Source organism: Typopeltis vanoorti, chromosome 2 (assembly GCF_054136105.1).
Source record: "Typopeltis vanoorti isolate ZY-2024b chromosome 2, IOZ_Tvanoo_1.0, whole genome shotgun sequence".
Lineage (NCBI taxonomy): Eukaryota > Metazoa > Arthropoda > Arachnida > Uropygi > Thelyphonidae > Typopeltis > Typopeltis vanoorti.
In genome coordinates this window covers 72,589,651-72,615,819 of record NC_143550.1, presented here as the reverse complement: position 1 = coordinate 72,615,819, position 26,169 = coordinate 72,589,651, and the positions used below count along the sequence as shown (strand labels likewise).

At 33.9% G+C, this 26,169-nt stretch overlaps 1 protein-coding gene across 1 annotated transcript in view; it reads right to left on the bottom strand.

The window, feature by feature from the left end:
• The window catches only part of LOC150109168 (major facilitator superfamily domain-containing protein 6-like), a 38,526-nt gene extending 24,511 nt beyond the window's left edge, over positions 1–14,015 (bottom strand). The window contains exon 1 of the mRNA XM_090401782.1: positions 13,934–14,015. Within this exon, the coding sequence (XP_090257908.1) occupies positions 13,934–14,015 (82 nt within the window). The remainder of the gene's footprint in view (positions 1–13,933) is intronic.
• Between the last annotated feature and the right edge of the window lie 12,154 nt (positions 14,016–26,169).

Genomic DNA, 26,169 nt, shown 5'->3' with positions numbered 1-26,169 from the left:
TGCGTCACGCAGATAACTTCTACTTTTTATTAGAAAATTAAGTGAGATATACACATTACTTATAAGGTCTCTTCGAATTAAGTCTACTGAATTTTACTTTTCCTTTATATTATATGACAACAGCTGCCACCAATAGTACATATTACAAAATGATAGCGAGTGGTATATTAAACAGCCTTGGTAATGCCATGTGTGTGGGGGGAGGGGGGTTAAGGGTGGGTAGCATGGCGGAGAACTGGATTGCTTTAAACTAATACAGACTTATAAGGTCTCTTCGGATTAAGTCTACTGAATTTTACTTTTCCTTTATATTATATGACAACAGCTGCCACCAATAGTACATATTACAAAATGATAACGTGTGGTATATTAAACAGCCTTGGTAATTCCATGTGTGTGTGTGGGGGGGGGGGTTAAGGATGGGTAGCATGGCGGAGAACTGGATTGCTTTAAACTAATACAAACATTGCTTTTTCATTGAATTACTTCATAAAGAATTCAAAGATAACTTGCACTTCTGGTAAATTTTGCGTTATTATGTGAATTGAGTTGTGTTCTAAATCTGTTTTTGTCTTATACTGGTGTGTAAGATAAAGATAGAATTTTTTGTCATTCTTATATATATATTTATATATCTTTCACAAATGAAGCTCTCTCTCTCTCAGTCTCGAATTCATTTTGTATACTTCGGACCTCTTTCACTCTCATAACATTTCCTCTATCGCTTAAGCATATCTGAGGAAATAACCGTCATGTACCACCATTTTCAATGAAGTGCTGAAGAATCAGTAGTAAACAGCTTTTCTCTGTTTCTGATTTGTATTTAATGATTACAATAAGAGTGTGATTTTACGGTCTTAAATTTTTATACAGATTAACAGAAACCAGACGTTTCGAATACAGAAAAGCCAGAAACTTGCGATACATTTATAAATCGTTGGAAATGTATTTTATTCTTATAAACACAGATGCATATGGGGAACAGAAAAAAAAGACAGCCCTGCAGAAATAGGTTTATTTCTTTATTTAAAAAAGAGAGTATTCATAAAATAAGGATTTCGTGCCAAACTGTGTTTATAGACTGGTTGCAGGAAGAGCTATCACGCAATGAATTTTTACAATGGAATTCCTGCTTCAGCAGTGGCCTGGAAGCACATAACAGCATATTATTCAATTCACTGCATCACAGATAACAACGAACTGCTCTACTTTAAATATCGTTTGATTTATAAACGACTACTCTCGCTTCTCTCAATAAATATAAGTCTTGATATTTAAAATAACTAAAAATTAATTAATTAACAAGTAGTCAACAGTTTAGAAAAACAAATTTAGCTCAAAAAATCAAACATTTCCATTTGAGGTCTGCTGAAATCTAATGGAAACAAAATTCTCTTTTAAATGCATACCAGACTTGGAGCTTTTCTTATTACTTTGTTGGATCATGTAGTTGTACTATACGATACGATTCAGTCACGACAGAATTACACAGTTGTAAAGAGTGTTTCGGTATTGTTGATTTAAAAAAAAACACTTCCTTTAGAATTTTCGTTTGCTTGCTTGTACATATAATAATTATTGCTGGAAAAATAATATTTTACCTGCCATTTCTATGCTTCAGGTATAATTCACTACTCATTTTCTTTCTATAAATTAATAATAAATTACAATTTGATTATGTAATATTATTTGACAATGGAAAGGGAGGATCAAAACGTTCCGCAAACCTGCATATGTGTGTGTGTGGGGAGGGGATTTGAGAATTTCTTCATCATACGACAGACGGTTTATATCGTAAATATCCTTTGCTGAATGGTAATATTTCTTTTTGTGCTGAGTTAATTACTGAGTTAATCCTTAGCAAAAGAAAACATATTAAAACCTTGAGAAAGGCTGGAAAGATTGATATCTCTTTCTCTTTCCACTGGGCCATCAGCCTATCGCTCATTCTTAGCTCTATTGAACTTTCATGCTTTTTCATACTAGAATCAACATAAAAAGCGTACTTTCACATCCACTTGAACAACTTCCGTGGCATAAATAATGATATAAATGAATGACGTAGATATCACCTCTCCTCTCAGTAATTCAGTTCCCAATCTCACGAATGTTCTTTATCCAACTACATCCAACTTCGTGCCTTTGGTGCTGCAGAAAAATAATATTTTTATATTATTTTTCCAGAATCAATAATAACACCACGATCTAGAGGAAGCCCCAAATGGGGCTTCCTCTAGATCGTGGTGTTATTATTGATTCTGCTCTTTTAATTCAAACATCTGCTCCGAGTGAGTTACAGAAATGATCCTTATCAACAGAAGGCCTTCATTTCCAGTTCTACCCTTTCCAACTCGTGAAACCGAAAGTGTACCAAGCAGTAGAAGAATAAAGTTTGCATATTTTCAGGCGACTGACATTGAGAGCGGATAAATACACGCTATAAATGCAAACCAACGTTAGTTTTAACGTTTGTTGAACGTTGAAACAAACACAATCTGTTATTTAATTTGTGACAAGAACTTTAATTTGTGAATAGACTGTAAAATATCAAATAAAATAAACATTTCTTTAAATTATTGAGGTGTAGACTGTATACAGTGAAAGAGCCTTAGCTGTTGCACTGTATGACTGAGAAGCAAAAGCTTCTTTGCGACTGTTTTGAACTCATGGAGTAGAGTACTCTTCAATCACACTTGATCAATCCAGCCGAACTTCGAGAAAATCAGAGAATTTGAGTTATATGTGTTGAAATTACCACCGAAACAACAAAGCTATGAAAGTGGTGTGTTATTCTATTAAGTGTGCACTTTTTTCTCTGAGTATTCTTTGGGCCGGTTTGGCTATTCTGATGGATGAAAAATCCACCTTTCCTACAAGAAAAACCCTGCCGCCTCCGTATAACACTAGGTAACTCTCCTTCCCATGAAATTGCTTAGAAAGATTAATCGTATCCTAGTCTCGATTATGATGTAACTACAGCTAATCCAAATGTGGTTACATAATTGATACTGATGTTTTCAAAATTTTATTTAGCCTTTTTATCCCCTTCTATCTGTAATCCCAGGCTTAAAAACGAGTATTTTCCATGTTTATCATGTCAACCGATGTCCGAAACTGTTCATTTTAAGTCAGTTCATGAGTGTCAGTTCATGTGTTTCAGCAAGATGTTGAAACTACTAAGCGATGATCAAGGATCGTTTCCATTTTGATGGGTTAAAAATTAATTAGTGATTGCTATAACATGCTCGAAATGTTGGTGAAAATTATAGATTTTAAGAAAAACATTGTTGTTCTATATTTCTCTAATTTTATCCATTAATGTCATGAATAATATCACTGATATTATTTTTCGAACCTCAGACAGTTACGGTGATGCAATAATATAATTTTCAACAATAAAAAATTCCTGCAGAGAAAAAAAATCTCTAAATACCTGAAAAAGTGGCTGAAAATATGTATCCTGAATTAGGCGTCGTCAATAAAGGTGAAATGCTTAAACCACATATAAAGATGAAGGAAATTTTTATAACAGTAAGTAACGGTGTTCCTGCATACACGTTACTGCAGCAATAAATATAATAAAAAGAATAAAATCAGCAAGACAATTCTGATTTGTCAGTACTGCATCTTCGTCCGCTAAAACGTCATCACCATCGCTGATTTTTTAGTGCTGCCACCTTTTGACATTAAAAGAAAGTACATAAATGTACTTTCTTTTAATACCAAAAATATTAAGTATTAAATACCAAAAGTATTTAAGTAGGATAGCTGTAATACTGTACGAATATCATGTTGCTACAACAACAAAAACAAAAAAAAAATCCATAAAAACGCTTTCATAAAATCAGTAAAGCAAATGCAGGAAATATTTCATATTGATGTCAAAAGCAAGTTCGTAAAAAACAAGCCTTTTCCCCTCTTTAAATAGAATAGTGTTATTAGTATTATCACGAGGACATTCTCAGCCATAACTATTAAATGAATCTTGTGCACCACTATTAAGGAATTTTAGTAGAATGTTTCATAATAACTTTAATGCAATATTTACTTTTTTGTTATGTGACTCCATTCACCAAAAGTTGTCAGCCTACAGCACATTAGTATCGTGGATGGGATAAGATCGTTTCCAATTTTTTTATTAAGTTTTGTCATCGTTTAAATATTTTTATTTAGTCAACTGGTCTGAAAACCCTGCTAGACACAAAACGTGGAAGTTTTTTTCAACCCACTTTAGACCACTTTGGGGAGGTGGTCTCACGTGGCGGTGAAATTCATCTTCCACCTACAAACAATCACAAACATTCATGCGCACGATGGGATTCGAAACTCCAACTATTGGCCAACAAAGCTGGCAAGGGAAAAATGCAGTAACTGGGAATATATCTTTAAGTACTTTCAAACTTGTATAACAGCAGGTCTTAAACCGGCATGCGCCTGTTGAACAGTATGATCAACCGAATTTCTACGTAAGAGGGAAAAAAAAAACTTAACATCTCTCTATGACACCGACTGATAGAGAAGAAGGTATCGAAAAGGAAAAGTGGAAGAATGCAGAAGTCTGTTGTATGAGTGTCATATCATGTACTTTCACTACTATAGAGGCCGTGTTCCCTATGATTGCCAGTGTAATCATATAGAACACGGTTTCGTCAGCATAAAACTCATTTAATAAATGCGTTTTCTACTGAACAATCAACGAACATGCTTTTTCGTCATACAAAGTTCTATAAGAATTAAATAGAACTCGATTCTTATAGGTAAGTGTCGCTCTTTGCGGATCCTTTCACAAGAGATGAGTGGATCGGACTTCAACCACACGTTGAAGTCCGATCCACTTAGCTCTTGCTTCGAATTTCATTTATTATTAATTTAAATTCAATAAAATATAATTGAATTAGTAACCTTAACAATACAGCAAGAAATACAAGACGAATATAAATGATTATACTTGAAAAAAAAAAGAATGCAAAGAAATCACTCTTTTAAATGGACTAAATAACAGCATAAATAATGAGTTTGTTCCATTCATATGGAGAAGAAGTATACTCTCATGTTCACCAGTATTCGTTTCATAAGTAAATAGTCAACGGAAATCGCAAGCAAATCTTAAACTAATTAAAAGAAAAAAAAATTACCTCTTCAGCTTCAGATCGCACCATCAGCAACTGCTTGCACTCTACACACTCAACATCAGATAAGCCTAAAACACTCATTGTAGCTTGGTAAGCACTTTAGAACCATCCAAGAGTATTGCATATTATGCTCACATCAACGGTGTCGTCTCCGTAGACATTTTCCAGACTGGAATGAATTTCCATAGAACCGACATCTTCTGCAATACTGAATTCAGTCACCATTCTCTGCTTCGTACGTATTTCTATAACAGTTGCCATTTTGAAAACTATTTCTGTGGGCTTCGTTCAAAGCAACTGATCGCAGCGCCACTCCGTGCTGGAACTAGAGAACGCTCCACTCCACTCCATTCAGTAATGTGAGACGCTTTCTGCCATGTTCTAATTGATACAAAAAATATGAAGCATTATTTTCATATAATTCCCCTCGTATCTATGTCAACAAATAATGATCATCTTCATAAGTAGAGTACAGTTATATTTTAACATATCGTCTCGCTGACCGAGTATATTGTGCTCGTGCTCTCCAAACAATAGGATGTGGGTATGAGTCCCACTGTCATCATAGATGTTTGTGAATGTCTTTTGTTTGCTTGTAAATGATTACCCTCGCTGAACAGCAGACAGGTTTTACAACTTTTTGTTAGTGGGATTCACATAATAAAAAATAAAATATCAGACTTCCTAGAAAAAACTTTGCATTACCAAGAAGAACAACATATTAACACATGCAAATCAAACGAAACCAACCGACCAACTGACTGACCGACCGATCATAAAAACAAAAACATTCAGTGAATAAATCAATATTTTTCTCTGTAACCGGGGTTTAAATCCTGGATATGAAACTAAGTTTTAGAGTTATATAAATCAAGTAGATATTAAATCTAGCATTATTTCAAAATCGAATGTAGAAGGTTTCTACCTGGTCTCCGAGGAAAACCAACCAGTTTGAAACAGCTGTCAAGCCAGTGAAACCTTATCAAAATGGACCAATAAAAGACGAATATATGGACGTTTAGACAAGCGATCATGTCCGCTATGTGGTCCACGCTAGGGCAACTCGTAAATGCCGGCGAGTGTATTCCCTTAAGCTCTCTGGTCAAATTCACGAAACTTTCATAGTTTCTACATTCGGTTTTGAAATAATGCTGGATTTAATATCCTCTTGATTTATATAATTTCCCATCTCCGAAATGAAGCATTTTGGCTCTTAATTTTAGTAAATACGTTTCAGAGATTTGACATTAGTGTTGCTTCTTCAGTCTGGTCTAGTAACTATGTTTCTTTTTTCATTTTTTAATGAATCTGCGACTTTTATCTCCCTGTATAATCTGCCATGAAGAATAAGATTCATCAGAATAGCCAGAATAGCTACTAATTGGGTGGAGACAGCTGTGGAGTGGGTGCCCTCCCTCGATCAGTCTTTGGACTCCCTGGAGGTGTCACGTAATAATAATAATTATATAATTTTCTATGATCAATATGCGGATGTGATCATTTATTCTTCTATTCGAACATCAGTGAAAAAAAGAAAGATTTTTCAAGATGAACAAAAATATTATTCGATTTCAATATTAATCAGCAGTTTTTTTAAGCTCCAATGTTATAGTTCGGTATCCATTTCGGTATGACAGCAAATACTTTGTCTCATATTTGGATTGGTGACGCTGCAGCAATCTGCAAAGAATGAACACAAATCTGCTGAAATTTAAATAAGACGTCATCCTTCTAAGCAATAAAATGTTGAACTTCATAAATTTAATAATAATGAACACAGGTTCTTTATCATTAAATGAATTTATTTTCTTATAAATGTTTATACCTAATGAGGAAATAACCTAAAACTGGACTTTCGATGAAAATCTAAAGACATCATCTATGTTAAAATATGATCATGAAATTAGAAAAGAGATTGACTTAGAGCACCTATCCATCTGAATAAGCAAAGAGTCATTCTTTTCCACTATTCCACCAAAAAAATAAAAAAACACAATGATAAACTTAAATCTCCTCGAACCTTGTTCAGGAAAGGATTCACAGCAAGAAAATAAAAGAAAAGGACTTGACACTATACATCACTTAAACAATCCAAACCATGTCATTGACTACACTGATGGTCATGAAGCACTCAACCAAGGCGGTTCAAGGATTTTTCTAACTCTACCTGGAGACGAGGAAATGCAAATCAAAACCACTGCCGGCAAAATAGCTTCACACTTCACTTGTGAACAAACAGCTCTCAAATTCTATCTCTCAAATCCAGTAATAAACATTACAGAAGGAATACCCATCTATAGTGACTCAAAATCTGCATTTGAGGCATTGAAATGGAAAAACGAAACTCACATAGGAAATTCATAAACTACTAACTACCTTAAATTTGCAAAATATGAACTGCATACTGCAATGACCAGCCCATGTAAATATTGAAGACAATGTTTACATGGGCCAAAGAAGCAAGATGTTTACCTCAAAACTTACATCCTCTCTCACTAACTGATGCTAACGCTGTTGCCAAAATAATATTGGTAAAACAAACTATCAAGAAGAATAATGAAATCGGTGAAATTAATGAATATAAAGAAATAACCACAATCATCACCAAACTAAGGACGGAACATTCTAAAGGCATGAAAATTCAGCCAGAGGGTAGTAGAAGCTATGAAACATGCAAAAACTGTCCAGGAGTTTAACCAATGCCTGTCCATATTTATTCTTGTCTAGCAATTGCTGCTGCTCTACAGAAAATTGACAATAAGAGAAAAGCTCTACTCCATCAAAGTTCAACAGATTGCCAAAGCAGTTCTACAGATCCAAAGTCATATCGAGAAACTCTTCTATGGACTCAACAACAACAACCTAATGAAAAAATAACCTAAAACTAGGAATTGCTGGTTTTTTTCTCTTCTGAAGCAATTCAAGTTTTCTGGAGAAAAGAAGCACGCCTGATGTGCATCACAATTTAGAGACATCCGGGCTGAACACGACCTGTTATTCTACTAGGACACCCACTGGCAGCCATAACATTAAAGATACACCTCAGATATTCAAACAACACTGTTCATGATCCATTCAGTCACAAGAATGGTATTTGTGCTTTCCTCAGATCTAAGTTCTCGTGCCAGAAATCTTCACTCTTCTATTTGCGATCTTCTCTGGCTTAAAAATTTCATTGCTTTCTTCTGTTGCATTAACTGCAGTTTTACCGTTTTCCAAATTTCGATAATTACCTTGACTTCTTTATATTAAAGTAATAACATATTTCAAATAAAACTCAGTGACACTCCGAAATAACGCATGGACTAGACTGTGCATTCATGAGCGTTTTAGCATTCTAGGAGTAAAACATTCTCCCTCATTTACAATGACATGAATGAGGTATATTTTTAAAATTATTTCTTATAAATTATCAGCTCCATGCAAGCGTATTTTGGCCTGTAGAGAATCCAAAAGTATAGGAAATCTCAGTAGTATTCGTAAGATTGATACTGGAATCTATGCAGACCAATCAGGTTTTTCTAACATTAGTTTTATTAAGACATTCCCAAAAAAACTTTCTTAATTATATGTTTGCATTGTCATATTGAAAGAAACAAGTGTGTTCCTCCAAACTACCACACTGAAAGGACTATTTCATTATCTGCAAAGGTGACATGTTCATTAGCATTCATACTTCCAACCAAAGGTTTGAGCCAAACCAAAAGGAACTGTTATGAACTTTTACACCTTCACCACCGAACATTATAGATGTGATGATACGTCGGACAGTGAACGATTGAAAATGGATGTATCTTTATATAGTTTTTCCATATCATGGATTTCTGTTGCTGTATTGAATATCATAATGTTCTTTAAAACTGTCGTTGTTAACTGCTACGATTGATGTAGCAATGAACAACTGTCTTTTCACAGAAACCGTGATTGACGTGTACTTTACATACCAGCCAAATGAACCCCTGTAGTCCTGGTATGATTTTTCCACATCGAGCTCCCTAGATTTCTGTACCTCCCTTCCTACCAGCTTTTGGCCCCATACTGCTAGCTTGGTCTTCGTGTATGCAGTTCTTGAATCAGGTAGAATTTTGACATTTCAAAAGATATACATGTCATTTGGTTTTTGAGAGATGCATAACCCAAAGGCACGTCTCATGAACGAATTGTATCCTATGAAAACATGTCTTTCGAAGTCCATAAATTCTTCTCTATAACTCTAGAGATGACTCTATATATGAAGACAGCAGTATAATTATTATCAATACGTTTAATTGCAGCGGATATCTCAGTACAATTTACATAATGAATTAAAGATTAGAAACGTGTTGTTTTCAGTTAAATGCTGAAGTTTGATTTGTTTACAGTCCACATATCGAAACAATGAACTGCCCTACCTTCTTAATGTTCACCATTGAAACTGTTTTCCCTTTCCCAATTCAAATCAGCTTTCTAAAAGCAGTGTCAAGATAAATGACCTATCAAGAATTATTTGGCGCATTCTCACGATAATATCAGATAGTTCTTACTATCATTCTCGCAATTCCTATGTCTTTTTTAACATTTCTCCTTATCCTTCAGCAACTTAAGCAACTTACTAGTTGCTTAACCGTAACCTCGTCTAATTACTGGATCTTCCTGTTTTAAACTTACACAAGGTTGAACAAAGAAGCAATTTTGTTCAACTAGAGTAGTAATGTAGAACTGCGCAGCACAAATCCGTATAAACATTTTTGATGTTTTCCTGAAGAGGCGACATAAATTGTTATCCTTTTCTTATAGAGGTTTAGTGGACTCTTTTTACTTTACACATTTCCATGTTGACTGAGTAACTGAAATTGCTCCTTTATTTCCCTTATTCTCCACTTCTCGCTAAGTCTGTAACAATACAAGCAGCTTTGATTATCATCTGTTCGCGGTCCAGCGTCCAACCGACGAAACCAACTTCACGTTCTTTCTCTTTGACTTCATTTCACTCGCTCTCGAGATCTCAGGATGGGGGTTACAAAGCAATATCCGACCTCGCATTGTGTTCCTCAATAACTACTGCCTTTCAGATTAAGAAAACATATCGGTCGGTGTTTTCTTAAACAACTGTTCTGTGATGTTGACGTTTTGACGTCAACATCACTAGACGGTACCGTGGACTCCCGTAAAAATGGGAAACTCAGTATCATCACACGAAATTTATTTTATTATCAAACATTTGACATATTTGATTATTGGAAATGTTGCATACTATAAATATAAAAGAAGAAGAGTCATTTCTAGATTAAACAGAACAGTGTTCTGGGAGTAAAACCCTGCCACAGTATAAGATGTTCGTGCTATCATTCAGCGGAAAAGTCCTTATGAAGATTAGCATCCCGAAAGGATTCGAAATCCGGTGTTTTCTCGAACGTTAAAGTTGCATTGTTCTCGCATATCTTACTATATATTTAGACATATGATCAGAAAATTAGCTCATATTGCATTCAGTGTTATGATCTTAATATTTTTTTTAATTTAATCATCCTGATGTGCGTTTAAGAATGTCGTTTGTTTAAGCCGCCTTGTTGGCCGAGTGGTTAGCGTATCCACTCTCCAAGCAACAGGTGTCGGGTTCGAATCCCGCCGTGGTCATGAATGTTTGCGATTGTCTTTAGGTGAAAGATGAATCTCATAACCCGGTGTGAAACCATCGCACAGCTTATTGGAGGGCTGCAGTGTCTTGGAAAAGTTCCATGTTTTCTATTATATTTATATACTGTTCTCCTCTTCGAGGGGAACAGTATGGAGTAATAGTAAAAATGTGTGTGGAGGGAAATAATGCATGAGAGTTAACACTTTGGTCAAGTGAACAACTATATATATATTGTTTCATTTTTGTTGTTTCTGAATTATATTGTTTTATTCAATTTATTTTGATGTTCATGTAATTTTTGATTTTCTCTCTCTCCTCTCATCTTGTGGACAAAGATAAGATTATTATCAAGCTATCTTATTCTCATTTACTGTTTCTTTTCAACTACATACACTAAACAGGTTAGATATATTCCTGTAAACAAAAAACATAATAAAGAGTGACCTGGAGTTTAATAATAAATTACCAATATCTCTTTAACAATGATTTTATTCAAGTTATTTAATTAACACAAAACACCTCAGTTTATTCACGATAATCTTCCTTAATATTTAGCCAAAAAGAGTAAGTTTTCTTTTCAAAAGTTAATCCTTTTCTAATATAAGGTAAACAGTAACAAAAGGGTAGTACCACTTTCCTAATGTCAAATGATTATAATTCCTGTGCTGACTACAGGAAACAACAATAAATAACTAACGATATTTTTGCTTTGCTTTGGTTTATACGGGATCGGACTTGTTCACTTGCTCCTTATTCTTGTCAGGATAGGCTAGAAAATAATAAATATAAAATAATTTTTTCTGTAAAAGAAGCTCTTATGTAAATCACATTTCAAAATGCTTTTGGATAAAAAAAGAAGAATTCAAAGAGGCTGGCAATGCGATATTTTTAAATAATTTATGTTCTTCGTGATTTAAACATAGCGTACATTAATTACATTAGGCAGTTTAAGGATTCGATTTTCATAAAATAGGATATATAAAATAATGTAAACAAAGTACAAAATATTTTATTACCTCTACGTATTTCGCTTTATTGCACATGCGAAACAAGAAAACGGCTCCTAATATTCCAGTTATTACCCCTAACAACCGGGAGCCCAAACGATTTCCATACCGATTCATTAATATTCCACCTATTAGGCAACCTGCAGCAGGTCCTAAAAAATCTTTAAATTAATCCTGGCATTAGGAGGAAAATCCAAACAAATGAAACTTTTAAATAAATCCTGTCTTTTTCAGACAGGATTTATTTAAAAGTTTCATTTGTTTGGGTTTCCCCCTTTATTTACTTTATTTACTTAATAATGAGGACAGTAATCATATAGATTTAAACAGTGAAAGAACGTTAGCAGACAGATTTAATAATTACTTCCTAAACCTTCAATGAAAAAATTAGGATAATCCATCCGTAAATTGCAGTCTTAAAAGAAATGAGAGTTCAATGTACTTTTTTGTTCAATGTACTTAGAATGAAATTATTATTAATATTATTTAACACCTCCAGGGAGTACGAGGACTCATCGAGAAAGTCACCTACTCTACAACTCTGTCTCAACCACTCAATCCACTAACCAGCCGCAACTATACCAACGCCGTCTACTGTCCACCACTCGTATTTTCACAATCACAAACATCTATGCCCAAGGCGGAATTTGAACGCGCAGCCTTAGATAGAGAGCGGATAGGCTAACCACTCGGCCAGCCTGGCTGGCCTTAAAAACTCTTCTGCTGCGGGCCACGATAGTATTCATGTCAGAATTGTGCGGGAGTCCAGAAATATCTGAAAGCTCCTTTGGTGACTATCTGCAATCTATCGCTGATGACTGGTGTGTTTCCACCAAAATTTAAGAAAGCTGTGGTAATACCAATATATAAAAAAGGATGCAACAATGATCTTAAAAACTATAGGCCAATCTTCCTATTCCTGGTTTTCTCCAAAATATTGGAGAAATTAATAAAAAAATAGACTAATAACATTTTTAGAAAAAAAAAACCAACATTTCTTCTCTAAGAACCAGTATGGGTTTAGACAGAAACTGAACACTGAACACGCGCTGCTGAACTTCACAAACTTGATTTATTTATCACATGATCAACAGAAAATAACTTAAGCAGTCTTTTTAGATCTGTAGGAAGCTTTTGACACAGTACCCAACGATATTTTATTAAAAAGTGAAAATATAAGAATTTGAGGCTGTGCACATGACTGGTTTAAGAGTTATTTAACGTCTAGATCACAAGCAGTAAAAAGTAACAAAATTAAAAGCAATTTTGTTCAGGTAAAATGCGGTGTTCCCCAAAGTTTTTGCTTGGGCCAGTATTATTTATAATTTACATCAACGACTTCTGTGACCTACAGATGATACCGCGTTGATATTCACTGCAAATTATGTAAATGAAATGCAAAATATGGCACACACAGATTTGCAAACAGTAACAAATTGGTTTCATGTGAATAAACTCACTCTCAATGTTTGGAAAAACAAAATTTTAATTTTTAAACTCAAAAATTCACCTAATAGTAAGATCAGTTTTACATCTGTATATTCCTACATAACTGGAACTGTAAAAGTAACGAAGATTATAACTGTATGGAGATAGAAGATGTGAATACCATAACCTACCAAGGATTAGAAACAGCGATTTAAGCTGGAAACCACTTAGCATGTAGTATATATAGCAGCAATTTGGCATTTTTTAACTTACTAACTTTCACACTTATAATTACTATTGCAGTTTCGTTTTAGAACACCGATATGGCGAAGTCCAGATGTCATCTATTTAATTTATAAGATTCTCCGTTTATGTGTTATTAATTTACTCTATAAAAGAGCATTTTTAGAATAATACTTAGATTGAATACAATGCTTTGAACTGGATTATTATAATATGGATATAACGGATATGCCACTGGAGATGCGATATCGTAAAGTCTGTATCCCAAGATATCATTTAAATGTTGTAAAGCCACGTTTTTCTTTTTTCTATAAAAATAATGAGCATCATATATGTTCCGAACACATTTTAAATCACTGTAACAATAGCTTGGTTTGAGTGCGTGTGAGGCATTTGAATCCCCAGCCAACCTGCTGAGGGTTCGAATGCCTGCGCGAGCGTGGGTTATTTATGAGTGTATCTGGAAGGGAGATGAGTTTCATGAATTGGTATGTGAACCTCTTTACCTCTTTTATTGTAAGCCTGATTTTCTTTGAAATTCTTGCATGGTTCACTGGTTACGTAGTGCCTTACAATTATTCCACCCATGGTACTGAATGAGCATTAAATTTACAACCTTTATAAATGCACAAAAATGTGAAATATCAACATCAGGCTATTTTGATCTCCCTGATATTTATATTTCATCTTTTTGTGCATCGTATCTATATTTTATGTAATTTTAAATAATTTATAATTTTATATTAATGTTTCCATATAAATTAAAGTATTGGAAAAATTATTAGAGGTCAGTCATTTAACAATTATACTTTTTTTTTCATAAAATATCCTTAAACATAATCGAAATGGAATTTATATGAAAATATTGATATAAAATTTATAATATTTTATGCAATAAACCAGTACTTTTATCTATATATTAACATACTTTATCACGAGAAATAAAAAACTAAATAAAAAGGCAAAATAAACATGGCTACAGTGTATTTTAAAACATCGGATACTAAGATTACCTAATGCAAGATAGAATGCTACAAGAAACCCTTGTCCTGTTGCCAGCATATCTTCATTAATAAATTTATGGCTGTAACTGATGACGGACACCCAGGCAATGTCGTTGCATAATGGCTTGAATGCCTCAAGCAAGAGTACCCAAATGGGATTTTCTAGATATGAAACTCCCACTAGACGCACCACGAAGAACATGTAACCAATGGAAATAATACGTATATGACCAAGTATTTTTATTAACCATTTTGATCCTAGAAGCAACGGTGCGACTAAAATGAATGGTACTGCATTCTTCAGTGAAATGATACGTGCTGAACTGTTGAGGTGCACTAGAAACTAGGTGAGAAAGTTTTGAATAAATCCCCTTGCCATCCCAAGACAAAATACACAAAATAAAAGGAGTATCATTTGCGGTTGTTTTAATAATATTAAAGTTTTTTTGACTTACTTCTTTTGCTGGTTGTTGCGATTGTAATTTCATCGCAATTACCATAATTAATATCACAAAAATGAGGACATTATAAATTTGGAACATTAGGAAATAATTCTTCCAGCTTGTTGTTTGACTCATTGTATCGACACAATATCCAAACACTGGTACCAGCAATGTTGTGCCTAACGATAACCATATTCTTTGGCGACCAAAGTCGCCTTTATATTTATTTGTCATCAGTAATGTTGTTAGATCTATCACTTGTTGGCAGGAGATATAAATGGTCTGGCGAGCTAGATGAAAGATAAATGCCAAAATGATCATGAGACTTTTATCTTTCCAATTATTGTGACAAACTGTTTGTAGGTTATTGTGAATTTCACCGGACTGATTAGAAGGAGGAGCAACACATGTAAGTGAGCATTCGTTGTATTCATTGTCTAGCTAAAGAGACCAATTTTCAGATGTAATGAAATTACCTATCCTCAGGGTTTCAACATCATACGTGCACGAATTCGAAAATAATTGAATTCTTGTCAATTTCAACTGCACTTCGGTGATAAAAGAAATATTATGACAAACTGCCTCGTCACCAACCTGCACACAGAGAGATATGTTAAATGAACCTTCTTGCTGACAATGGCATAGATAGAAGAGATTACTGCTTACATTTTCTTTCATGCAATCATAGCCAGTAATTGAAATACGACCTGGAGATGAAGAACATTTTGAATTATTGCAGTCTGATTTTCACAGGTAATTTGAGGAATATCAGGTATATACAAAATTGCAGTCGATAATGCAGTCAAGTAAAGTAATAAAACCAGCTTAATTTTCCCAATTTTGTCTACAAAGATTCCTGACAGTGGAGAAGCTATCATTTAAGGGATAAAAACGAATGTGGTCAATGCTGTGGTTGCTTCTATCGTTAGTCCTTTTTGCTTCAAGTGAACGAGCAGGAAAATTTTAAGGCTGTCATTAGCTAAAATAAAAAAAAGAGTTCAATTGGGGTCTGTTTTAATATTACAAGATTTAAAGTGATTACATCAATTTTTATAGTGATTAAAAATTATCTATTTACCTTGTGTAAGCTTGTTTGGTAAATAATTGTTTTTACATGGGGAAAAATAAAGAAACGTGAGCAATTTACGTTTGTTTCACCCTTATTTTCAAAGAAAATTTCATTGTTATCTCATTTATTTCACTAATTTTCTGTGATATTTCATCCCTTTTCTTAAAGATCACTGCTTAAAATTTGTAATTTAAGAAGTTATATCAAATATAATAATAATGTAAATAATTCTGCAAAGGTTGGAGATTAAAATAGCATTTAGTACCAATTATGTCACTGTAGGCCAAAGGTAGAATAAAACTTGAGAAATTTGCTAAAGAGAATGATTTCTTTGTGTGCTAATTTAGGCCTTAAATAAACAATCAACAAAGCTTTGGTGTAATATTGCCTACTTGCACTGCTAGAGTTCCAGTAGTTTCAAATCGCCGAATCCGTTTTCGTAAGTTTGTTATGCTAATCGGTCATTTTCGTAAATTTTTCATACGCCGAAAATTACGAAGACAAGCACTGGCATTATTGTTCCGCTGATAATAGAGTTTAACTAACAAAGCTCGCTCACGTAAGGTAAGAGGCATCGAAAAGCAGTTCGTTTACGAATGATAAGAAATCTCACAGGCTTTCCTTTTATTGCATGATCACTCACAAGAAACGCGATAATGCAAATTAATGCATTTTACTCGGTGAACAGCGCCAAAATTTCCCGTTGTTGGCGACTTTTAATACTTTTTTTTTTTTTTTTCGTTAAATCGAATCTCTATGTTCCACTCTGTACGTCTACCGAATATTGGTGTGTTTCGTCCAATACATTACTCGCTAGAGGGCTCTGAACACTTGATGTTATTTTATAATCACTCGGTATTTTAAATTCATCTTTCTTTTTAACAGTCTATTTCTGAAGCATGTAACAGAATGGGAGTGTGCCCATTATTTTATAAAATTTTAATTTTCTCATATTATTTTTTTATTCAATGTATTTTTAGATGTTATACAGATTGTCTGAAATTTCTTTATTTTTTCTTCTATATCTTTATATTTTAGATGTGTTATTATGCAGTCTAAATAACTAAACTGTGTAATTTATTGTATTATTTTATATTTTATGGTATTTTTGATCTAATACGATCGTGAATTTTAAATGCCATGACTATTTTTTTCTTTAGTGAAATTTTTAAATTGTATATTTAGTTTATTTTGTTTAATTCGTAAACTGATTTTTGAAGGTCATATTTATTGTTTTGTAAAGTAACTTGAACATCTGCATACAACATTTTATTGATAACAGTTTTCTCTGTGAATTTTATCAACGAATTGTCTTATAATCTATAATAGCCAGATGAGTCTGTAAATGAAACTCATGCATTTTTTTCAATAATTTTTGAACACATAAGTATTGTCTATACATGATCTTCCAAGTCTGAAACCACTTTGTTCTTCTGAGAGTAGATATTTTGCAATATTTCTAAGTATTTTATTCTGAAATTTACTGTAAATTTCGTAACCTGTATTTAATAAACTTATTCCTCAGTAAGTTCCACAATTATTTCTATCTCCTTTCTTAAATATTTATATAACATTAGCTTTTAACCAATCTGAAACTTCGAAACGTGAAACCTCACATTTCCTCCAACAGTTATTTATTAATTTTTAAGAATATCTGAATGTAAATATTCTCCACAATATTTTCGAAGCTCTCTATGTTTGGGGTCCTATCGTAAATTCTTATGACGTTCTATCCATTGTTTCCGTTGTAGTATGTTGATTTGTGCGGTATCTCTTTCTTCGTTGTCTAATTCCCTTAATAATTTTAAGCCATGTTTTGTTTTCCATGTATGTGTTTTATTTCATTAATAAATATGTCCCAAGAATCTTGTGAGCTTTCTATACTATGGGTTCAGCTAGGTTTCTTTTATCTTTGAATATAGGTAATCTGTTAATCATAATTGATATAACATTCTAATACTTTCGTCTTATAATAGGTATACTTTGTATACTCGTTCTATTTCTTGTTTTTTTTTATTATTTATTTCATTTTTCCATTTTCTTAGTATTTCTATTTTAGAGACTACTAAATAATGATCCGAAAAAATTTCACTTCCTCTGTAAACATGTACATCTCTCACACTTGGAACAAGTTTCTGATTAGTTATGATATAATCAATTATAGATCTTGTTCCTCTGTCATTCCAAGTATATTTATTTATATTCTTTCTTTTTTTTTTTGAAAAAAAACATTGGTTATTTTAAAATTATTAAAAGTACAGAAATCTACTATTTCTTGACTTTTATTTTTATTAGTATCAATTAAAATTTTCAATAATCCGATGGCCCTCGGTGATATCAAGTAATCACATTAAACTTTTAAACAGTATTCGATCAGGACGAATTTACTGCAATACATAATTTCGACATTTTATCCCTTTGTTTCCCTGCAGGTAGTCTGAATGAAACTAAAATGAAACGTTCTGACTATTTTTAACTGTAATCAGTTTTCGTTGCAATGAAAGTTTCCGAAATTCTGTCCAGTTGGAGTCTCAGCATGATTTATATACTGACAAAAGAAATGTGTTTTCGTCCTTGGAGAAGAACTCAATTAATTTTCATTTTTCTGTTCTGTGCATTTTCGCGATTCATTCAGAATTAGTAATTCATATTCATATTCAAGGCCATCTGTTGCAAAAATGGTGATATTATCTTAAATAAGTAATTAGACAGATGAGCACAGATTAACTGATAGATAGCGGAATAATGCTGACATATTTGCGGAAAAACAAGCACAATTCTTTCTGAATAACAGTATCAGATATCTGAAGAGAGTGGGCCTCACTAAATTATCTTTTAAGTACAGTCATACTATTTCTGCACAATCGTTATATATGCCAACAACAAAAAATAAGTCTATGACTCCTCCTCCTTCAGATACATTCAACTGATATTCAACTGATAATATTACGCATAGAAGTGATGTTTGTTACCAGCATGGCTTAGGTTCAGAGATAATACATATCATATTATAGGAAGTGTTTTTGAATGTAAAAGTAATTATGGTTTTCATAGAATTATGATATATCGGGATTGTCTAGAGCAACTAGGATCATACTCATTTATCCACTAATAGGGGGACAAAGTTGCTCGCGTCCATAGTGATCCTAAAGCTATACGTGTCCCCTGGGTGGTGGTAAATGAGCAACAGCGATAGGCAGCCAGTCCATCCTAAGGATCTCCTTGCTAAATTCACGATGTCTGCTGAATTTATTGAATATAGTGACTTTCAGAAACCAGAATTTGGAAACATTGGCCCTACACTACGTATTTGTCAATTAAATATTGAATCTATTAGCAAAGCCAAATGCAATTATTTATCAAAATTATTGTTAACCAACAATGTTGATGTGATTGCTGTCCAGGAATCACGTGCTGCTGATCCTGAACAGCTTCTTAAAAGAGGTCGCATTTCAGGTTACACTGCTATTGGTGCAACTTATCATGAAGTATATGGAATAGCAACGTATGTGCGAAATCGTCTTAAAGAAGTTTTTCTTCTATCTCAAAATATTGTAGAAAACTTACATACAGTAATGATAAAAGTTCAAGATATTACAACTACGAATATTTATAAGCCACCTGGATCACCTTGGCCTGAAAAAATTATTCCTATTGCTGAACATCTCGCAATTTATATTGGGGACTTTAATATGCTCGAAACAACGAATGTGGCGAAAAACTTGTTGATTGGATTGAACTAAATAATCTTCACTTAGTCTTTGATGCCAAAGACAAAGGCACTTTTAGATCTGCGGCCTGAAAAAGAGACTATAACCCTGATTTATGTCTTGTGAGCAAAAATAATTCAGGTCACCCTATGCGAAATCTGAGAAGGGTCTTACTGACTTTCCTCATAGTCAACATAGACCGGTATTAATTGACATTGGCATTTACATTCCATTTGTAAGATCAAAGCCTATCCCGCGCTGGAATTTTAACAAGGCAGACTGGAATAAGTACGCAAATGAACTTGACAAATGTATTCGCTGAATATCTCCAATAAGTAGTAATTTTCATCGATTTATAGGTGTAGTCCTGCTTGCTGCCAAGAAACGTATTACTAGAGGTATTAGACATAACTATATACATGGTTGGAGCGAAGAATGTGAATTACTTTATAATGAATATCAGATAAACAATGACCCAAAAGCAGCAGACGAACTCCTAGAAAACTTGGATATATCCCGAAGGAAAAAATGGGTAAATACAGTTGAAGGTATAGACATTACGCATTCCAGCCGTAAAGCTTGGAGCCTTCTTAGGAAACTAGGGGTAGTGCTCCTTTGATTAAAGAACAACCAAGAATCACCCCACATCAACTAGCTATACATATTGTTATTATATCACGTATCTCAATCAATAAAAAGCATACAAGGTATATAAAGAGAAAATTAAAAGAATTTAGCAAGTCTTCACCTATAACATCAAATTTGGCACGCCCTTTTACGCAGCAAGAAGTTGAAGTAGCCTTAAATGAATTAAAGCCTGGTAAGGCTCCTGGTTTTGATAACACTCATCCAGAATTTTTAATTAATCTGAGAAGAAATGCAAGATTATTGTTAACAAAGTTCTATACTGACATTCTTACAACTGGTAAACTTCCCACTATTTTTAAAAAAGCAAACGCACTTTCAATTTTAAAGCCTGGTAAGCCTAATCATAAACCGGAAAGTTACAGACCTATTACTCTCCTCAGTTGTTGTTATAAATTCTTTGAAAGACTTATTTATAATAGAATAAGCTCCACAATTTTTAAATACGTCCCAATAGAACAAGCTAGCTTCAGACCAAATCGTGGGTGTTGTGACCAGGTTCTCTCTTTGGCAACTTACATAGAAGCTGGTTTTCAAAAAGGTTTAAAAATATCAGCAGCATTTATTGATTTGTCAACAGCCTTCGACACCGTTTGAGACAAGGCCTTCTATATAAATTATATTAAATTATCCCATGTAAAACAATAATCCATATTATTAACAATATGCTAAGAGATAGAAGATTTCTAGTGACTATAGGTAACAAAACTAGCAGCAAAAGGAAGTTAAATAATGGACTGCCACAGGGATCAGTTTTATCTCAATTATTATTCAATCTGTATATATATCTGATCTTCCCATCACTAAATCAAGGAAATTTTGTTATGCCGACGATATAGCAATAACTACACGGCATAAATGTATAAGTCGTAGAGAAGAAAGTCTAATAGCTGACTTAACTATTCTGGGTGAATATTTTAAAATATGGAGAGACTCTGTTTAAATAGGAGCAAAACGGTAATATCTTGTTTTCATCTAAATAATAACTTGGCAAATGTGAAACTAAAAATTGAATTGAACAACACTATACATCCATATAATACATTTCCTAAGTACTTGGGGAGTCACACTTGACCGTTCTCTCCCTTTCAGGCAACATCTCTCAAACTTGGCATATAAACTAAGGACACTGATAATATCCTACAGAGACTCTGTGGCACTACCTGGAGTTCAAGAGCATCTACTCTTTGGACAACAGCCCTTGCTTTGGTATTCTAAAGTGCTGAATATTGTGCCCCTGTGTGGCTAAATAGCCCTCACACAAGGATTATCTATTCTCAATTGAACAATACCTTAAGATTAATTACAGGATCTATTAGATCGACCCCAACATATTGGCTACCTCTTTTAGCAGGCATTATTCCTACAGAACTACGTAGATTATATTCTTCAGTCCGTGAATTTCAAAACATTGCTGGTAATCCGAACCTACCTATTCATCAGGATCTTCCATGATTTGTCCAAACTCTTAACGTCAATAGATTGAAATCTCGCTATCGATCACTACGAGCAGCAGAAGCACTAGTGCTAAATGATTTTAATCCTTTTTCAAAGTGGGAAGAAACATTGAAGGAAAATACGAAATAACATTTGCATAACATCTTTAATGGTGATCAAATCATCACAGGATCAGATCTGCTTTGCAAAACATGGACGGTACTAAATAGAATTCGGACAAATCATGGTCTATGTGGAGATATTCACTATAAACGGAACAGACAAACATCTCCAGAATGTGACTGTGGTGCTCCACGACAGATTTTGCAACATATTGTTAAAGAATGCACCTTCTGTGCTTATCAGAATGACTGGGATGACTTTTTACAAGCGGCTCCTGAAGCTGTGACCTGGATTACGAACTCAGATCTGAATTTATAATAATATATATGTTTTTTTTCTTATTATAACATATTAAGACTTTTACCTTTAACTCTTGTTTTAATTTTCCAACTTCTTGGATTAGATCTGTGTTTTCCTTCAAAGTTATAACTTAAAATATTTTAAATTCTTCAAATCTGTTAATATATAATGAAATCATGATTCTCTTTGTTAACATCATGTTTTTGCCATGAGCAATGTATGTATCACTAATAAAGACCAAAAGAGGAAGCATATTCGAGATATTCAAGAGGTAACAGAAATATAGTTGTTTAGTTGCGTTTATCTCAATTCAGATAAAGCCATGAAGCGAGTGCAACCTCCTCACCTTCGTATGAAATTGGCTAGTGCAACATCAAATGAAATTAGTTTTCTTTCTTTTTTTTTTCAGACCAAGGCCTGAAGTGATTTGAAACATTTCCATACCAAATCTCTAGAACAGGGTTTCCGCATTTACATAAAGAACATTTTGTGTATTTAAATGAATTTATTTATAAAAAACTTATTAGCTTGTCTACCTACGTTAATATTGTGATATACCTTCAAAAAGCGTTTCTTCAGAAAACGTTTCAGGTAACATAAAAATTTAACAAAAACAACCGAAAAACTTACTACAATGTATGAATCACTGGTCATGGATTCGGGACTCGGCAGTCAATACTTGAGACCTATCACTTTGCTTGCAGACTTGCTGACTTCACCAGCACGTTGCCAACTATGGTCTTCAGAATGAATAGTGTATTTCTAGTTTCAGACATTTTCCCTTAATAATATTTATTCATTATCAACCCCTGAACGGCTGTTAGGTCCTTGTATTCTGACAAGAAGTTCAAGATAATTTTGATTTAAATTCACATTTAGATTTCGACTATAGGCAATAATAATAATACCCCCCCCCCTAGGAACACGGCCATGTAGTAACGGTGGGGCTTGCGTGTTTCAATGATGTTGACAGCTATGCCGGTGGTAGCATGGCTACCAGTAGGGCCACCCTTGTCAGACAGGTCTCAGCTGAGGAGCCAGACCACCAGTGTTCCATCCCATCTTAATGGTGGATGGAACACTGGTGGTCTGGCGTCAACAACCATACCGGATGTTGACGCCCAGATCTTGAAGGGCTGCGTCAGATGTTGGTGATCCTGGGCATGAGGTGAAAAGTGGGCTAAAGGACATAGCTCTACTTGCTGGGCAACCAGAGCAGGAAGCTGAAAAGCGGCTGGAAGAAATCAAACCTAAAAAAATGGGATGTTGAAGAAAACGGAGAAGTTATGAAATATTTTTACAGATCTACACTATAAAAACAGGCTTTCAGAAAGCGTATGCATTTAATTTTGAAACAAAAATTCCCAGAATCTGCAATAAACGAAATATTTACTGACCTTGAGCTGCAAGAAGTATGCAATAAATTAGCAACTCCAGTAATAGCAAATCATCAGGTGATAGCTATATCTAACTTTAGAATTCAACTCAGTGAGCATCAAACTGACGACATACCTCGGACTGTTTTGACAAAGTACAGTGTAATATGAAGTCAGGGATATCGGAACAGCATATGAACTCCATAAATGACAGTTTAAGACTACCACCATTAAGATTTACAGAAATCTAAACTAAAACAACTCCTCTTAAAGGCAAATGCTGTGATGACCTTCACAACCCAAACAGCATAAAGGAAACAAATCGGCTCCTATACAGCACAGCCTCTATCACTACAATGAAGCTTGGTTGCAAACCGCAAGAGCAAAAGCAATCTGCGCCATGGAAAATCCGGTTGTAACGAAAAGTCAACAAACTTCGAGCTGATCTGAGCAACTTAAAGGACTCCTGAAAAATAATAGCATCAATCACAAACCCATAAACCCATATAATTTGGCCAACAAACCAATTGCTGAAGTTACCGAAGAGTAACAAAGTATAACAGTATAACAAAACAGCATAACCGATGTATAACAAAGAATTATAGCGACTGCACATAAAATTAAGAGATATAAAGTAAGAATAAACTAATCTGTACAAAATATGCAATTTCGACTGAACCAACGTCAGTTCTTTCAATCTCTCCGGAGAAATACAAATGCAAACAATCATTCACCAATAAAAGAAGAACCACTCAAATTTTGGAAGTCAATTTGGGATAATCCTATTGAACATAATAAAAATTACTCATGGATTAAGGAAACAGAATCAGAAATGAAACAAAAACAAATGCAAAATGTCATTATCACTAAAGAAATTATCACTGCACACGTTAAAAAATTAAAAAAAAAAACTGAAGTACACCTGGCAAAGACGATCTACATGTAGATTGGTTAAAGCATCTAACCAATCTAAATGATCGAATGGCAGAACAATTTAATTATCTTTTGCAGTCAGGCTCAATGGAAGACTGGATGATATCTGAACCAGTAATATGCCTACCAACTATGCTTAAGCTGTTCACTGCAATCATAGCAAATTCCATATACCACTACTTATCAGATAATCAGATTTATCCGACTAAACAAAAAGGCAATTTTCAAAAATCTAGAGGAACAAAAGACCAGATCCTTATTAATAAAATGATCCTCAGAAATTCAAAAAGACGAAAAGCTAACTTAAACATGGCATGGATAGACTATCAGAAAGCATTCGATTCCCTCCCACACTCTTGGATCCTAAAATCACTACAAATATTTGGAATTAAGAAAAAATATGTTCGCTTCTGGCTGCTGCTATGAAATCATGGAAAACAACTTTAATAGTTAACAATGAATGATTCCTAGATATCAGCATTAAACGTGAAATTTTCCAAGTGAATCCTTGTCACTATTCCTCTTCAACATTTCTTTGTTACCTTTGTCTATGATTTTGAAGAAAACAAAACTTGCATATGAAATTCCTAAATGTAATATTAAAATTTCTCATCTGTTGTATATGGATGACTTGAAGTTATTTGGAAAATTTGCCCAGAAAATATACACTTTACTGAACATAGTTCGCATTTTCAGTCAGGGCATCAAAGTGGAATTTGGTTTAGATAAATGCACAATTTTATTTAATAAACGAGGAAAAAGTAATGACACTAGCAATTCATCAATTCATTTCTCTTCATCAAAATAACATTTTGACGAAGAGAAATATATAAAAGCGATTTCCGATGACCAACCCTATAAATACCTAGGAATATTAGAAGCCAGTGATATTCTCCACTCGAAATTTAAACGACAGGCAGCAGCAGAATACACCAAATGAGCTAGAAATATTCTGAAAACAAAACTAAATGGATTAAACACCATTAGAGCAATGAATTCTTGGACTATACCAGGGATCCGATACACAGCTTGCATAATAGATTGGACAACAGAGGATCTTGAGAAATTAGACCGCAAAACTAGAAACTTAATTACTATGTATCATGCATTACATCCACGAAGTGATGTTGACCGGTTGTACCTACCGAGGAAAATAGATGGACGGGGTCTGCTGCAAGTGAGACAGACTGTGGAAGAAGAAGAAATTATTTTAAAAGTTACATCAACAATATCTCTGAGCAAATTCTTCAAACAATTACACAAGAGGGCCTTCAAAAAAGCAACAGGAAATAAATCAGATTACAAAAAGGAACAGCAAAATAATCGATGTGTGTGCGCTGGAAAAATAAACTCTTGAGTGGCCAATTTCTTTGAGACATTGAGGAAAAACCTGACTGAACAAAACGTGATCTACACTATAGATATATTAAAAAATAAACAGAATGATTTAATCTATCTGCTCAAGAAAAAGCGTTACAAAAACTAATGCAAACAAAGAAAAAATTTTGAAGATCAATAATAATAGCAAAAGCAGATCAGATTATGCGATCCGAAAGATGAGACTGTAAAACGTCTAATCAATGCCTGCAGCAAGTCAGCTCAAACTGATTATAAATACCGCTATGACCAAGTGAACAAAATAATTCATTTGCATGTTTGCAAAAAAAAAAAACATGACTTTCTTACTTCTGATAACTGGTGG